General features: G+C 46.4%; 1 protein-coding gene across 9 annotated transcripts in view; it reads left to right on the forward strand.

The window, feature by feature from the left end:
- Nucleotides 1-18,032, forward strand: part of FN1 (fibronectin 1) — a 361,029-nt gene that overhangs the window by 176,036 nt on the left and 166,961 nt on the right. For all 9 annotated transcript variants that reach the window (XM_033945944.1, XM_033945938.1, XM_033945939.1 and 6 more), the window contains exons 16-18: nt 1,118-1,246; nt 9,920-10,009; nt 14,532-14,726. In XM_033945944.1, coding sequence (XP_033801835.1) covers nt 1,118-1,246; nt 9,920-10,009; nt 14,532-14,726 — 414 coding nt within the window. The remainder of the gene's footprint in view (nt 1-1,117; nt 1,247-9,919; nt 10,010-14,531; nt 14,727-18,032) is intronic.

Consider the following 18,032-nt stretch of genomic DNA (forward strand, 5'->3'; position numbering starts at 1 on the left):
ATATGTGAACTGGAGACCACGAGGAGGGGATGCGCCCTCTAGTGGAGCAGGAGGCACACATGCGTGGTGCAGCCAGCAAGCTTGAATCTTCAATCAAGTTTGCTTGAAATGCTGTCCGCATCGGGGCTCCGTAGATGACGTCACCCACATGTGAGAATATATGCCTGCTGTCCCTGGATAACACCTGTTACGGTAAGTAACTGTGGTTTTTTCACAAATCAGAGTTTCCAAAGGCCTGAATGAGGATTTGAGAGAATACAAAAAAAAAAAAGTAATTTAGTCGTGAATTTATAATGTGTGTAACTATTGGGCAGACTGGATGAACCATTCAGGTATTTATCTGCTGACATTTAGGGCTGCTTTTACAAAGGTGCGTTAGGGCTTTAACGTGCGGAATAGCGCGCGCTGAATTGTTGCGCACGCTAGACCTTAACATCAGCATTGAGCTGGCGTTAGTTCTAGAAGCGTAGCACGGGTTTAGTGCGCGCTAAAATCCTGTGTGCGCTAAAAACGCTAGCGCACCTTAGTAAAGCGAAAAGGAGCCTTGTAAACAAGATAAGGACAGTTTACTTGATGCAAAGCCTTGAAAGTTTTTGCAAGTGAAATCCTAAGCGGACTACTGATGTAGTACAGCAATACATCCAAACAGCACAGATATCAGATAAGGATGAAACACTTGCATGATTGGTGGTATCAGCTTGTTAGGGTGGGTGGGGAGATGTGCAAGCACTGCTAGAATATCTGGTGTTTGCTGCTGTAGCTGCAGCTGGACTTGGCAGTCTGGTGAGAAAGATTTGGGGTGATAATAAAGATGAAGTTTGTTTTTCAGAGATGGAAAACAAGTTAGGGGCCCCCAATAAATAAGCTATTTGTTAAATCAATCAATCATTTATTTGTCTGTTTAGTACATGATTGTTACTTGGTGGCATGTTATTTTTTAACTTTCAGCATAGAATTTTATATCTAGACCTTTCTGGTGCTTTATCTGGTCAGAACTTTTTCTTGTGTGTCTTCATTTCATAGAACATAGCTACTAAAGTTCTAAAAAGATTCCTAAAGTGAGGTCCTAACTCTTTTTTTTTTTTTTTCTTTAATTACTTTTCTTTTTGATGTTCAGATCTTCCCAGCACAGCTACTTCTGTCAATATCCCTGATTTACTTCCTGGTCGCAGGTACAATATCCAAGTCTACCAGATAACTGAAGAAGGAGAAACTGATTTGATCTTGTCGACATCTCAGACAACGGGTAAGTATTGCACTTAGAAGTGCTGTTTTAAGTTACCAGTAGCGTTTTAGTAGATGTCTGGATAAGTTGTCAGTCTTATGAAAATATAATAAATGTCCCTGTGGTGATAAGTCTTCTCTAAGATGCAAACTCTAGCCTTGTAGTGACCTCACTGTCTAATCAGAGGCATAAAAACAGTATTGGCAAAAACTACAGCATCTGATAATTTTGACTTATTTATTTATTTTTTTTAAAAATTTCTATACCGCTTAACAATTAAATGGTTCACTTGAGTTAAAACAAACATAATAATTATGACAAACTAAAATCTTAAAATTCAACAGGGGAGAACTATCTTTTCTTTTTCAAAGAACTGTTAAGTCTTAAGAATGCGATGACAAACAATTGGAGGGGCATAATCGAAAGGGACGTCTAAGTCCGTTTACGTCCATCTCACAAGTCGTCCAAAGTTAAAAAGAGCCTAAGACATATTTTCGAAAGATATGTCCAACTTTTATTTACTTTCGAAAATCGTTTAATTATACGTCCTGCCGATCTGATTGTCCACGCCACTAAATCATCCATCTTTATACCCCATTTTCGTCCAACTTTCCGTCCAAGTCCAAAATGCCTAGAACAAGCCCTGTTGGACGTGGGAGGGGTCTGCAAAGTGATGGATTGCACACCCAGACATTCCACCTAAATAGTGGGGTACTTTATAGGGCACTGCTGTGAACTTCACAAAAAGGGTTACCATGGCTTCTCCTCACTACAGCTTCCTTATAGGTGATGGTGAGCCCCCCCAAACCACCTCCAGAATCCCCTAGACCCAGTTATCTACCACCCCAATAGCCCTTATGGCTGCAGGAGCCACTTATGTGCCAGTAAAAAAGGGTTTGGGGGATGTATAGGGCAGTGCACATGTTTAAATATCAATGCAGTGATTACAGGGGCTTATGGTCATGGGTCCCTAACCCACCCCCCAAGACGACTTAAGCTGCCTCTGGGCTGGACGACTAGGCTTTCCTATGCCAGGCGGACAGGTGATGATGGTCTGGAGGCTGAAATTTAAAGTTGTGATTAAAATATTTATGGGGGGGGGGGTGTTGGTGATCACTGGGGTATTGTGTGGGGGTCTGTGTTATGTGTTTTCAGTGCTTATCTGGTGAGTTTAGGTGGGTTTTTGTGACTTAGACCATGTTTTACATGGTCTAAGTCACAACATAGAAACATAGAAAGATGACGGCAGATAAGGGCTACAGCCCATCAAGTCTGCCCACACTATTTACCCACCCTCTTAAGTCTACTGACCCCCTAAAGTATAATTGTATTTATACTGTCACTCTACTGACCCGTTCATTCAAGTCCATACCCTAGTGATCCTATCCCTTGGCATGACCCTCGTAGGGATCCCACATAGGTATCCCATTTGTTCTTGAAGTCTGGGATGCTGCGTGCCTCGACCACCTGCACTGGAAGCTTGTTCCAATGCTCAATCACTCTCTCCGTGAAGAAATACTTCCTGGTGTCTCCACGAAACTTCCCTCCCCTGAGTTTGAGCGGATGTCCTCTTGTGGTCGAGGGTCCCTTGAGAAGAAAGATATCATCTTCCACCTCGACCCGTCTTGTGCTGTACTTAAATGTCTCAATCATGTCTCCCCTCTCCCTACGCTCTTCGAGAGTGTAGAGCTGCAATTTGCTCAGTCTTTCTTCGTACGGGAGACCCTTTAGCCCCGAGACCATCCTGGTGGCCATCCGCTGAACCGATTCAATTCTGAGCACATCTTTACGGTAATGTGGCTTCCAGAATTGCACACAGGTCTCACCATGGCTCTGTACAATGGCATCATGACTTCAGGCTTCCTGTTGACAAAGCTTCTCTTGATACAACCTATCATCTGCCGTGCTTTAGATGAAGCCTTTTCCACTTGAGTGGCAGCCTTCATGTCATCACTGATGATTACTCCCAAGTCTCGTTCTGCCGTAGTCCTGGTTAAAGTTTCTCCATTCAGGGTGTAAGTTCTGCACGGATTTCCGTTACCGAGATGCATGACCTTCTTGGTGTTGAAGCCCAGCTGCCAGATCGAGGACCAAAGTTCTAAAGTACGCAGGTCATGCTCCATAGTGTCCTGTAGATTGTAGTCGTTTACTATATTGCATAGTTTGGCATCGTCAGCAAATAAGGTTACCTTACCATGAAGCCCTTGAGTCAGATCCCCAATGAATATGTTGAAGAGGAGTGGGCCAAGGACTGAACCCTGCGGCACTCCGCTTGTTACCTCCGACATTCTAGAGAGGGTACCGTTAACCACTACCCTCTGAAGTCTGCCACTAAGCCAATCCTTAACCCATGCAGTTAGAGTCTTTCCCAGCCCCATCGAATTCATCTTGTTCACCAGCCTGCGATGTGGGACGCTGTCAAAAGCCTTGCTGAAGTCCAGGTATACGACGTCCAAGGACTCTCCTGAGTCCAGCCTTCTTGTTACCCAGTCAAAGAAGCTGATAAGATTGGACTGGCATGACCTACCCTTGGTGAATCCATGTTGATTGGGATCCCGGAGATTACCCTCATTCAAGATCGTATCTAATTTATGTTTAATTAGTGTTTCCATGAGTTTACACACTATTGAGGTGAGACTTACCGGTCTATAGTTCGCAGCCTCAGCCTTGCAGCCCTTTTTATGCAATTGTTTTCGAACCACGTATTATTTATTGCTTGCCTCTAATATTGTTCAATTGTTTTTAAACCACTTGTAATTTTTTGTTAATCTAATGTAAACCGCCTAGAACTCCTTGGGTATGGCGGTATACAAAAATAAAGTTATTATTATTATTATTATTATTATTTTCCAGTCCAACGGAACTTTCCCCGTACTTAGTGAGAGATTGAAGAGCACTGCCAACGGTTCCGCCAGAACATCTCTCAATTCTCTGAGCACTCTTGGGTGTAAATTGTCCGGTCCCATGGCCTTGTTTACCTTGAGCCTTGTCAGTTCACTGTAGACATCCCCAGGTGTGAACTCAAAATTTTGAAACGGGTCTTCCACGTTTTGTTTTGCCTTCAACTGTGGTCCGTATCCCGGTGCCTCGCAGGTGAAGACTGAGCAGAAGTATTTATTTAGTAGTTCGGCTTTTTCGGAATCCGCCACCGCGTAGTTTCCATCCGATCTTCTAAGGCGTACTATACCGTCTGTGTTCCTTTTCCTATCACTGATGTACCTAAAGAAGGATTTGTCCCCTTTTTTAATGTTTTTTGCCAGAGTTTCTTCCACTCAAAGTTTGGCCTCCCTAACTGCTGTTTTGACCGCTGCAGATCTGGTCTTATACTCTACTTTAGTTTCTCTTCTCTGTGTGCGTTTGTAGGAAAGAAATGCTTTTCTCTTCTCCTTAATGAGGTGCGAAATCTCTTCAGTGAACCATTGGGGTTTGTTGTTTCTTTGCCGTTTATCTACTGATTTAATGTAGCGATTAGTTGCTTCGTGTATGGATGATTTCAGGTGCGACCACATAGTTTCCACATTACCGGTCTCTGCTTGGTCCTGCAGCGTCTGATGAACGAAATCTCCCATGCGGGTAAAGTCGGTGCCCTGGAATTTGAGTACCTTTGTTTTTGTGCTTGATTTAGGGAATCCTTTCCCAAGGTTGAACCACACCATGTTATGGTCGCTGGAAGCTAGCGTATCTCCTACCGAGACCTCTGAGACGCTTTCCCCGTTGGTGAGTACCAGGTCTAGGATCGCCTGGGCCCTAGTGGGCTCCGTTACCATCTGTCTGAGATGTACTCCTTTTATGGAGGTCAAAAGCCTCCTGCTGCTGCTGGTTGTTGCTGAAAATGTGTTCCAATCTGTATCAGGCATGTTGAAGTCCCCTAGTACAGTGTCGCCCCGTAGAGTGATATTCTCTATGTCTTCAATTAATTCCGCGTCCTTGTCTTCCAGTTGTCTTGGAGGTCTGTATACCACACCAAGATACAGGCATTTTTTGCCACCTCTTGCCAGGTTTACCCAGAGGGACTCCCCGGTGTACTTGACGTCTGTGATCCTGGTGGTTTTGATGTCCTCTTTAATGTATAGTGCTACCCCTCCACCTAACCTGCCTTCTCTGTCCTGGCGAAGTAAATTGTACCCCGGTATAGCCATATCCCACCCATGTGCGTCCGTGAACCAAGTTTCGGATATCGCCACCACGTCTAGGTTGGCATCTCTTATTTCAGTTTCCAGTTCTAGAATTTTGTTGCCTAAACTGTGTGCATTAACATACATGGCCCTCCACACTTTGTGTTTGCTAAGTCCCTGTAAGGCTTTTCCTGTCTGAGTCTGTGTGGCTCCTAGAGAACTGTTTGCAAAGTGGGTCCTTACCTCGGAAGCAGAGTGTCGACTCATCCCATCAGGATAGTTCCTTTCCACACCAGTATATGAGTAGGTCCCCTCCCCCAACTTACCTAGTTTAAAGCCCTGCGAAGTAGTCGTCCAAGTTCCGTAGATCCTGGGCTGTATAACTTTCGGTTATACATGCTGTATGACTAAGTCTAAGCCAGCCCATGTCCCGCTCAACTCCCGCCCTCAACACGCCTCCCGAAACGCCCCGTTTAGCTTTGGACATTGAGCAGCACTATGAAAGCCTAGGTCGTATGGAAATACATCTAAAACCCGTTTTTATTTTCGAGGCTTGGACATTTTTGAGAAATGTTCGTCCAAGTGCTGACTTAGGCAGGTTTTTGGATGTTTTTCTCTTTTGATTATGAGCCCCTTGGGTTTTTAGCTGTTTTTGGAATTGAAACCGATCAATACATTGTCACAACTGACCCTCCAAAGCATTCCTAAGGAATGTTTTTGATGTCATTCTAAATCCATGAAGGGCAATTCTAAATCCAAGTGCCCACATTTATGCACCCCTTGTGTGCATAAGTGTATAGAATACTAATACTTACCCACAAGAGTGCCAGCGGAGTACCTACATGTAAGTTCTATTTTATAACATTGCGTACAACTTGTACACTAGACAGCTCATAATCAAAACTTAAACACGTCTAAAAGCCCGCCCAAGTCGGCACTTGAACGACCTAAAAGACAGGTCGCCCAAGTGCCGATATAATCAAACCTATTTTTTGGACATATCCAGGGACTTTTTAGACCTATGAATGCCGCTGTGCGACCAGAGTTGAAAGGGGTATATTTGGAAGAGTGATTGGGGCTGGATGTGAGCTGACCTAGACTTAGTCGTCCTACAGGGATAATTGAATGTTTTAGTAGAATTCCTGGACAGAACTAATATGTTGTGAGTTAGATCAGTGTTTTTCAACCTTTTTACACCTATGGACCGGCAGAAATAAAAAAATTATTCTGTGGACCGGCGGTTGAAGAACACTGGGCTAAGTCGTGGGCCAGACCCCACCTATCTCTACCCAATGTCCACCCAAGACACCGCCCCCATAATAGTACTAATTGCACCTTGCATGTCCTTTGCCTCATCTGGAAGCCTTCCCTCTGACGTTGCAACGTCAGAGAGAAGGCTTCCGGTTCAGGCGCTGGATGCCCGTAGGAGCCACTGCCCGTGGCTTTGTGCACTGAATCAGTTAGGAAGAGGGAGCTGGCTCAAAGATAACGCCGCATCGATCGCACCATGGACCGGCGGTTGAAGAACACTGTTTTGGGCCTGATGCACGTGCTGTCCCTGTGGACCGTCAGGAAATTTCAGTGGACTGGCACTCGTCCATGGACCGGTGGTTGAAGAACAGGCAGGTATAACTGCCCAAAAAGTATCCAAAGTGACCAGATAACCACTGCAGAGGCAAAGTAAAGACCCACACGCACTCCTCTATACCTGTCTCCAGAACATTAGCATCTAGTATAGGAAAACCTAGTAGAGCTGCACACAGATCTTTTAAATAGCCTGGGGGGTGGGCTAGAGAACCATAGAGAGGAGGACACAGGCCCATAAGCCACTCTTAACACTGCATGTGGGTGAAACATGTGCGCCCACTAAAACCCCCCCCAAAACCCTACTGTACTGCCATATTGGTGGCACCTGCAACTATAAGGACTACTGGGGTTGTAGACAGGTAGGTATAATGGGTTATCCCAGGACAAGTAGGCAACTATTCTCACTAATGGGTGACGTAATCCAACGGAGCCCCGATGCGGACGCCTCACAAGCAGTCTTGCTTGAAGAAACTCGAAGTTTCGAGTCGGCCGCACCGCGCATGCGCGAGTGCCTTCCCGCCTAGCACAGGGCGCGTCTCCTCAGTTCTTACTTTTCCGCGGAGCCGAGAAGTCCGTCTTCGACTCTCTGTGCCTTCTAAAGTCCACGGTTTTGGGTTATTTTGCTCTTAATCGCTGATTCTTGTCGTCTTTTCTTGTTTTTAAAAAAAAAATTTATTCCGTTGGTTCAACCGGGCAGGCCACGTGGCCGCAGCCCCGCGGCTTTGATCTTCCTTTTCCGGCCTATGTACCGGCCTATCACCGGTTTTGGATTATCTTTTGCACCTGTCTCATTCTAGCATCAAGTCTTCTTCCATACGAGTCCATCTCAGTGCAATTTCTGTTTCCATCAGCCTCTTCAAGGGAAACCTCTCTCTGCTCATCCTGTGGTTTCCAGATTCATGAAAGGACTTTTCCATGTCAATCCTCCTCTCAAACCACTTCCAGTGGTTTGGGACCTCAATGTTCTTTCTCAGCTTATGAAACCTCCATTTGAACCTCTTAACAAGGCTCATCTGAAGTATCTCACTTAGAAAGTGGTCTTTCTCATTGGCCTCACTTCTGCTCGACGAGTCAGTGAGCTCCAAGCCTTGGTTGCTGATCCACCTTTTACTGTGTTCCATCATGACAAGGTGGTTCTTCGCACTCATCCGAAATTCCTTCCTAAGGTTGTCTCGGACTTTCATCTCAACCAATCTATTGTTCTTTAAGTGTTTTTTTCAAAGCCTCATTCTCATCCTGGAGAATCTGCTCTTCATACTCTGGACTGTAAGCGTGCTTTGGCTTTCTACCTGGAACGCACCAAACCACACAGAACTGCTCCTCAACTTTTCATCTCATTTGATCCGAACAAGTTGGGACGTCCTATCTCTAAGCGTACCATCTCCAACTGGATGGCGGCTTGCATCTCTTTCTGCTATGCCCAGGCTGGATTGCCCCTTCACAGTAAAGTCACAGCCCATAAGGTCAGAGCAATGGCAGCTTCTGTAGCTTTCCTCAGATCGACACCGATTGAGGAGATTTGTAAAGCTGCCACTTGGTCCTCGGTTCATACCTTCACTTCTCATTATTGTCTAGATACCTTCTCCAGACGGGATGGACAGTTTGGCCAAACAGTATTGCAAAATTATTCTCCTAATTTGCCAACTCTCCCACCATCCCATTATGGTTAGCTTGGAGGTCACCCATTAGTGAGAATACCTGCCTGCTTGTCCTGGGATAAAGCAATGTTACTTACCGTAACAGTTGTTATCCAGGGACAGCAGGCAGATATTCTCATGTCCCACCCACCTCCCCTGGGTTGGCTTCTCTTCTAGCTATCTGAACTGAGGAGATGCGCCCTGTGCTGGGCGGGAAAGCACTCGCGCATGCGCGGTGCGGGTGACTCGAAATTTCGAGTTTCTTCAAGCAAGACTGTTTGTGAGGTATCGGGGCTCCATTGGATCACGTCACCCATTAGTGAGAATAGCTGCCTGCTGTCCCTGGATAACAACTGTTACGGTAAGTAACATTGCTTTTTGGTGGGCTCACCATAACCTATAAGGGAGTTCTGGTGAGATGTTTATGTGGCACCCTTTTTGTGAAGTTCACAGCAGTGCCCTGTAAGATACCCTACTGCTCTGTTGCCATGTCTGGGTAGCCAGTCCATCACAATGCTTCCCTCCCCACACACACACATCAAAAAGGTCTTGTTCTGGATGTTTGGGGCTTGGACGAAATTTTGGTTGAGAATGTGGTGTAAAGATAGAAGACCTGTCGGTCTGAACGAACAATACCCTGGATGTCCAGATAGACGATTCTCAAAAAAAATAATTTTTCGAGAATGGACATTTTCCCGCTGCCGACTTTGGGTGTCTAGTGCCATGCATCCGAATCAGACTTAGACATACCTTTTGATTATGCCCCTTTACGTAAATGCAAGAGGATGTATGCATGGGTAGGACATGGGCAATGTTCCCACTTACATGCATAACAGAATGCTGTAAGTTGCCCATGTTTTTGTCACATTTACATAGCCCACTAGTTTGGACGGTGGGAAGGCATCACCCCCCCCCCCCCCCCCAAATGAGGTCAGGTTCTGCTGTGATGCCCCTGAGCTGACTGCCAGGTATAGGAAGATTCATCTTAGCCAATTCAGCGTCGAAATGGCCGCGCTGAAAGGGCTATGTTGAATCATCCTAGACCCCCCATGCCCCCTTTCAGATTCATGTGGAAAAATTGGTGTACACATCTTTATAGAATTCTGACCAGGAAGACACATGCTTAAATTCTAATTGTTGCCATCCAATTATTGGTGTTTATTGGCTCATTGCTCAATTAAATTGCATGTGTAAATTGGGCACACCCCAAAATTTGCACATCCAATTTTGAGTGCCACATATAGAATTGGGGGGTTTGTGTATAAACATTGGACCCCTACTGATGGGGTCCATGATGTCTTTATAAAATGGACTCAACTCTTTGTGCATTTCTTTTTACTCTCTAATGTTAACAGCACCAGACGCGCCCTCTGAGCATGCTGTAGACAGTGTGGATGACAGTACCATCACCATCAGTTGGGCCAGACCACAAGCTCCAATTACAGGTTTGATTATTTTCTCAGCATAACTTTTTTCCCATTTTACAAACTAATGTAACACAAGATCAAAAATCAAATCTCAGTTTGGAACAGATAACAATCCTTTTACAGGTACGTTTGAAAATACTTCTTTCAACAGATAGCCTATATATATATATATATATACATATATATATAACTTTTGGGGGAAGATAGGTTTATTTTGTTTTATTTTGATTTTAATCATTTCAGGATTCTGAAAGGTCTAAATAATATGGAATAATAGAAATGCCTGGCAGTGGAGGTTATGCTTAATTATAATTTTTGTATTTTGGCATTCCATATTTCTCTTACTGTAACAAGATAATATATAGAAATAAAACAAAAAAAAAAAACCCAAAGGAAATAAGGTAATACCTTTTTTATTGCACTAACAATGCATTTTATGATGAGCTTTCAAAGGTAACCCTTCTTCTTCAGATTAGAAATAAACAGATGTTGACAAATATCAGTATATATATATATAAGGAAAACATGAAAGCATTTCAGGGAAAGTTTCACAGGAAAAAGGAGGGACTGGTGGGTGAGCAGGAGATAGAGAGGTGGCAAAGCAGTCTTAAAAGAAGTGGGAAAAGAAGCCCAGATCCCTGCTAAGTCCTGTGTGGTAGGCATCAAAATATTTCATTTTAATTTCAAAGGTTTTATGATCTTGGATTGTCTTAAAGTTCCCTTTTACCATAAAATCATTGGTGCAGTGGTCAGTTTTTCCAAAGTGTTGTCCAACAGAAGTGACATCCCGGTTGGTCTTGCAATTGTTAGTATGATATTTATGTAAGCTGATTCTGGTCTTTAGCATTTGGCTTGTTTCACCAATGTAATATGCTTCTTTGCACTGAATGATGTATACCACATCTATAATAATAAAACGCTAAGCGTGCATGCACACTCGCGCCGCATGTTCCCTGATCCCTGATCTGTTGGTATGTGGCAGCACGAGTGCGCATGCGCTAGATGGCGCGGAGTGAGGGGCCGAGACTTAGGGGAAGGAGAACAGGCCCGGGAGAGCGAAGGAAGCCTCAGTGACACTGAACCGCGAGGGAGAAGGTGAGCGGAAGAGGGAGCGAAACAGGAAGTTGAAAAAAGAGGCGGGACTCGCAGAGGGAAAGCGCCGACGCTGGCAGCCTGTCTTGATCGCCGCCACTGCCAAGAGACAGTCTTGGTCGGAAGGTGGCCGTTACCGTCTGGAAGGAGAAGCGGTGATGCGATCTTGCTTTGGTTTGGGGTGCGCTTGCTGCCGGGAGAGAGCTGTGTCGGGGTTGCCATTGCTATGGGAGCAGCAGGGCGAGGGATCCATGCGGGTATTGTGCTGTTGTTGTGAGGAAAGGTTCTGGGGGTGCTTTGGTGGCGAGTCGGACGCCACCTACAGCGGAACATCCTGTTTCCGGGGCCTTCTGAAGATCAAGGGAGCAGGAGAAGAAGGAGTGACATGCTGTAAATTACATGTGTGCTGAATGAAGGACCGACATGCTGGAGATAACCTGGGGTAGGGGGAAGGAAGGAATATACAAATGATGAATGAATGCTGGACATTCCTAGGAAAAAGAAGATGGAAATAAAATCATGAGCAGGAATGAGCAGGTCAGCAGGACTCCATGGAGAATAACAGAAGCTGAGCGGAGGGGGGATTCCCAGGAAGAAGGAAGGGGTACTGCTTTGGGGTGGGGTACAAGAGAAAGGGTAAAAAAGGAAGAGAAGCTGGTTGGGGATGGAATATAGGGAAAGGAAGAATGGTCTTAGAGGCAAGGGAAGGAAGGATAGATAGGAATGGAGCTGGGACTAAAAGGGTGATAAATGCAGTGGAGGATCTATGAGGGCCAAAAGGGTACAGAGGACTACGGAAATGGTGAAAGATGAGGTGGTGCAACTGAGATTAGTGGGAGGCAGGGCCCGGGCATGGAAGAAACAGAGTATGGGTGGGGTCAAGGTATAGGTGGGGCTATTCTAGCACCCGTTACTGTAACACATGTAATGGGCTAAAACACTAGTTAAAAGATAAACATGTGAAGGATCCCTTTATGCTGGATGTTTTTCCCATATGAGTGACTGTGGGATCCTTTGAGATGTGCTTGCACAGTTTGCAGTTTATCACACCACAAGGATGTGTGCCATTCCCTTCTTTAGAGAATGACACGGGGAGCGATCCCCGCAGGGAGCTGCGGCGTGGCTGCGGTTTGGCTGCGGGTTATGGAGACTCCAAAGCCAAATCGCCGCAGACACGGGGACAAAAGATTTGTCCCCGCAGGCCAATGTACCCCCTTCTAGGAACCGCTATTTACCTGTGTTTCACCGTGTTCGTGACCGGGTGTTTGATGTCTCCGCCATGTTGTCTGTCTCCTCCAACTCTCGATCCAACTTGCACGTTGCCGCATTGACTCCGCCCCCCAATATACTGGCTCCTCATTTGTCAGATCATTTGTCAGATCAACCCTTCCTGCCAATAGAACCCGCCCCCCCCCCCGACGATCGCCGGCAGGAAGGTGCTCAGCCCTTCATGCCGACAGAACCAGCCCTCCCCAACGATCGCGGCAGGAGGGTACCCATCCCCTCCTGCCTACCCCAACAGCCCCCCCGACGATCGCAGCAGGAGGATATCCAACCCCTCCTGCCAGCTCCCCAACAGCCCCCCTATGATCACTGGTAGGAGGGTGCCCAACCCCTCCTGCCGGCCTCCCCAACGGCCCCCTATATCGCCAATAGGAGGGTGCCCAACCCCTCCTGCCGGACCCTCCCCCAACAAACCCCGCCATCCCGAAACACCACCCTTAGTCTTACTTTCCAAGTTGGACCGGACAGCTCCTCGCTCGTCTGGCCAGCAGGCCTGCCTCCGTCCAAATGAGGCGTGCCCGCCCCTCCCCTCCCCTGCCTAACCCACAGGATCCTAGGGCCTGATTGGCCCAAGCACCTAAGGCCCCTCCTATAGCGGGAGTGGCTTTAGGTGCCTAGACCAATCAGGCCCTAGGATCCTGTGGGTTGGGCAGGGTAGGGGCGGGCCCGCCTCATTTGGACGGAGGCAAGCCTGCTGGCCATACGTGTGAGGAGCCGTCCGGTCCAACTTGGAAAGTAAGACTAAGGGGGTTCCGGGGTGGGAGGGTTCGTTGGGGGGGGGTCCAGCAGGAGGGGTTGGGTACCCTCCTGCCGGCGATCTTAGGGGAGGCCATTGGGAGGACCGGCAGGAGGGGTTGGGTACCCTTCTGCTGCGATTGTCGGGAGGGCCGTTGGGGGGGGTCTACAGGAGGGGTTGGGTGCCCTCCTGCCGTGATCGCTGGGGGGAGGGGAGACTTGCAGCCGTAGCCGCGGTCACTATGCTAATCACGGCAGGGAGATCTTTGCCGCGATTAGGTACAGCGGCCGCGTCTACTTACCATGTAGGCTAACATTGTAAGCATTAAAAGTACATGTCGTGTTTGTTTTTGTATAGTTATTAACTAATATTTAACTAAGTTTTAAAGTTTTAAAGAATGTTTCCTTTATACGTAAATAAAGAAAAGTATTTAAAATCGTACCCGTTTGAGGCTTTTATGTATGCAGCGGTGGCGGTGACGGGGCGGTGAATGGGGTTGCAGTGGCGGTGATGGGGCGGTGAATGGGGTGGCAGTGGCGGGGCGGTGAAGGGAATGGCGGTGACGGGGCGGTGCAGAGGATGGTGAGACGGGGACGGGGCGGTGACGGGGACCAATTTTTTCACTGTGTCATTCTCTACCCTTCTTCATGGGTTTGTGTGGGGAGCTTGCTTTTTATCGATTTTTGTTTCAGATTAGGTGGCTGACGGAAGGACAGTACAGATGGAGCTGGGAACATTTCTTTTAGTAATTTATTTTCCTGAAGTAGTGGTTGTAAATCTTGTATAATTTTTCTTAGTTTTTCCTGCTCAGGATTGTATGTCACTACAAGGGGGTCCTGCCTGTGATTTTCTTAACCATGTAGTGTAATAAGTTTCTCTGAGTGTTTTAAGGGATGAGGTAATATTCTTGGAGACTATTTTAGGGTTGTATCCTTTTTGTTTGAAGGATTCAGTCAGGAATTCGAGGTGTTTGTCTCTTGGGTCAGAGCAGATGTGGTGATATCGCGTAGCTTGGCTGTGTATAATGGATTTTTTTATATGTGAAGGGTGAAAGCTGGAATTGTGGAGGTAGCTGCATCTGTCTGTAGGTTTCTTGTATATAGATGTTTATATGTAACCATTGCTGATAGAGACTTTGGTGTAACAAAAATTAACAGTTTCCCTCTGGAGATTAAACAGATTTATTTCACAGAATAACTCAACAGAAAAAAAAGTATTGCAGTTTCTGTTTCCCTGTAAGGTTAAAGGTTTTCCACTTGCTTGTTCTTACTGGTAATGATAAAAATGTATGCATGCCTATTTTTTTCTGTGAGCAATGAATAACTTGGAACCCCCAGAAAGAATACTCCAATGCAGACCTTTGATACTGTTATGAAGCTAGAGTTATAACCAGCTGTGCAATATTTAATTGCCGTTCTTGATTAATAGGCTATAGGATAGTCTACACACCATCTGTGGAAGGAAGCAGCACTGAACTCAACCTCCCAGACACAGCTACTTCTGTGACCATTAGTGAGTTGCAGCCTGGTGTTCAGTATAATATTACTATATATGCTGTGGAAGAAAACCAAGAAAGCACCCCGATCTTCATCCAGCAAGAAACAACTGGTGTGGTAAAAAAAGGTAACCCACCTCTTAACTCACTTTTCCACTATCTCATATAATTCATCTTTCCTGCATTCTACAAATGCAAGAGTAAAGAAGCTGCCAGGCTGGGGTTTTTGTTCTTTTTTTCTAATTTCTAACTTTATTGAGACCAATTATGTTTTTGAATATATGTCTAAAGCTAATCAGATATTTTTTCTTTAACTGGATATTAACCTCATATTTGCCTAATTTAATGGTCCTTCTATTAAACTGCTATAAAATTTGTAGTTACTGCAATGCAAGACTTTACTGCACAGTAGCTGTAAATTTAATGCAGCAACTGTTGGGGGCATTCACAGCATTTGCTTTTACAGGTCCCATTTTAAAATGTTATACTTACTTGCGATACTAGGACAGACCGAAGGTCATTCAAGCCCAGAATCTTGTTTTCAACAGTGGCCAATCTAGATCAGAAGTACCTGGAAAAATCCCAAAAGCATAAAACAGATTTTATGCTGATTATCCTAGAAATAAGCAGTGGATTTTCACAAGTATATCTTTATAATGGCTTATGGAATTTGCTTTTAGGAAATGAGCCAAACCCTTTTTAAACCCTGCTAAGCTAACTGCTTTTACCACATTCTCTGGCAACAAATTCCAGAGTTTAATTACACATTTAGGCCCTGATTCTCCAAAAGTGCGTCCCGATTTTAGGCAGCTGTAGACGTCCTACAGCTGTCTAATCAGCCAATCGGGATGCACGTTTTTTTAAAAAAAATGCTCCCCAGGCAGGCCACCCGGGAGAGGTGTCCTATACTAAACGCCAATTCTGTAACCGGCGTCTAGAGAATCGGGTTAAATTACACGCGGCCGCTATACTTATGGCAGCAAGGGATCTCCCTGCTGCAATATGTATAGCGGCCGCGGTTGTTGCGGCCGCCTGTCCCATCACCGACAGGAGAATGCCTAACTCCTCCTGTCGGAACCCCGAGCCCCCTCCCCCCCAAACTCGTAATCGCCGACAGGAGGATGCCCAACTCCTCCTGTCGGAACCCCGGAACCCCCTCCCCCCCAAACTCGTAATCGCCGACAGGAGGATGCCCAACTCCTCCTGTCGGAACCCCAGAACCCCCTCCCCCCCAAACTCGTAATCGCCGACAAGAGGATGCCCAACTCCTCCTGTTGGAACCCCGGAACCCCCTCCCCCCCAAACTCGTAATCGCCGACAGGAGGATGCCCAACTCCTCCTGCCGGAAAGCCCAACGACCCCCCACCCCAACTAATCTCCCTCCCCCAACTAACCTTTCAATGTTGGTCAGCTGGACGGGTCTTGCTGCCGTCCAGCCGACGGGTCTGCCTCGTGGAAATGAGACGGCATGCCCCTTCCCGGCCCATCCCCGCTAAATCTAAGGCCTGATTGGCCCAGGCTAGGCACCTAGGCCAATTAGGCCTTAGGATTAGTGGGGATGGGCGGACCCGCTATGCCTAAGGCCTGATTGGTCCAGGCTTCTACAGCCTGGGCCAATCAGGCCTTAGATTTAGCGGGGATGGGCTGGGAAGGGGCGTACCGTCTCATTTCCACGAGGCAGACCCGTCGGCTGGACGGCAGCAAGACCCGTCCAGCTGACCAACATTGAAAGGTTAGTTGGGGGAGGGAGATTAGTTGGGGCGGGAAGTCGTTGGGCTTTCCGGCAGGAGGAGTTGGGCATCCTCCTGTCAGCGATTACGAGTTTGGGGGGGAGGGGGTTCCGGGGTTCCGACAGGAGGAGTTGGGCATCCTCCTGTCGGCGATTACGAGTTTGGGGGGGGAGGGGGTTCCGGGGTTCGGGGTTCCGACAGGAGGAGTTAGGCATCCTCCTGTCGGTGATGGGAAAGGCGGCCGCGGCCGCTATACTTTATTGCAGCAGGGAGATCCCTTGCCGCGATCAGTATAGCGGCCACGTCTACTTACAATGTAGACCAGCATTTTGCTGGCCTACATTTTAAGCGTCTCTTCCTCTACTAGGGAGACGCGTAGGGCCGCCTAAGTTAGCCTGAGGCCTGTAGGCGAGCTTAGGCATCTTGTAGGTCTCCCTAGGCTCCCGGAGGCGCCTTCAGGCCTGCCTGGAGAGCATTTTTTTTAAAAAAACGTGCATCCCGATTGGCTGATTAGACAGCTGTAGGACGTCTACAGCTGCCTAAAATCGGGACGCACTTTTGGAGAATCAGGGCCTTAGTGAAGAAATATTTTCTCTGGTTTGTTAAAGATTTACTATTTAGTAGCATCTAAGTAATTTTGAAAAGACTAAACAAACGATTCACATCTACTCGTTTCACTCCACTTTGCTTGGAGTTTGTGTGAAAGCAGTGAGCTCCTGAGAATGGAGGCATGGCTTAATGGTTAATATAGTGGGCTGAGAACCAGGGGACCTGCGTTCAGCTTCTACTGCAGTTCTTTGTGACTCTGGGCAAGTCATGTAGGCCCCCTTTTATCAAGCCACGTTAGGGTTTTTTTTACTGCTGGCTGTTACAGTAAAAGATTCGATGCTCATAGAATTCCTATGACCGTCGGAGCTTTTACCACAGTGGCCGGCGAGAAAAAGCTCTAATGCAGCTTCATAAAAGGGGGCCCTATCCTTCCATTGCTCCAAGTTAAAAAAAAAAAAAGATTATGAAAGCACTAGGTACAGAGAAAGTACCTGCATATAATATATGTAACGTGATTTGAATGTACCCACAGAAAGGCAGTATATCAAATCCATGACTCTTTACCCTTAACCCCTCCCCCCCATTTAGAACTCAATAAGTGGCCCCAATAGCATAGTAAGGGGTAGGATGGAGGGCATCTTTGCAGTGGACGTTGTGCCTCTCCTCCTCTCTGCCCCTACCCATGCATAGCTCTTTAAAAGTTTGCTGGCATGGGAGTGTGTGGTGCAGTGGATAGAGCTACAGCCCCAGCACCTTGTGACCCTGGGCAAGTCACTTAATCCCCCAGTGCCCCAGGTACATTAGATAGTTAAATGTTGCTGAAAATGACTGGCTAGCCCTGAACAGGCAATTTAACTGGCCAAGAGTTATTTTTGGCCAGTTAAAGCACTTTGAATTTTGACCTGTTTAAATTTTGGATATGTACTATAGGAATGAGAAAGATTCTCTTGAAGCCATTAGTATACACAAGGTGATTTCTTATAATTATTAATGCTGTACTTGAATAAGAATGAGCTATAGTTTTTTGGGTGGACTTCTGAGAAGCAGAGCTATTGAAATGGGAATGGTTTCATTGGGTATTGGTATTGTTATCTCTGTATTTCACCTCACAGAATAATTGACAACACATAGATTAATGTAAGTGCCACAAAAACT

Source organism: Geotrypetes seraphini, chromosome 5, assembly GCF_902459505.1.
Source record: "Geotrypetes seraphini chromosome 5, aGeoSer1.1, whole genome shotgun sequence".
NCBI lineage: Eukaryota > Metazoa > Chordata > Amphibia > Gymnophiona > Dermophiidae > Geotrypetes > Geotrypetes seraphini.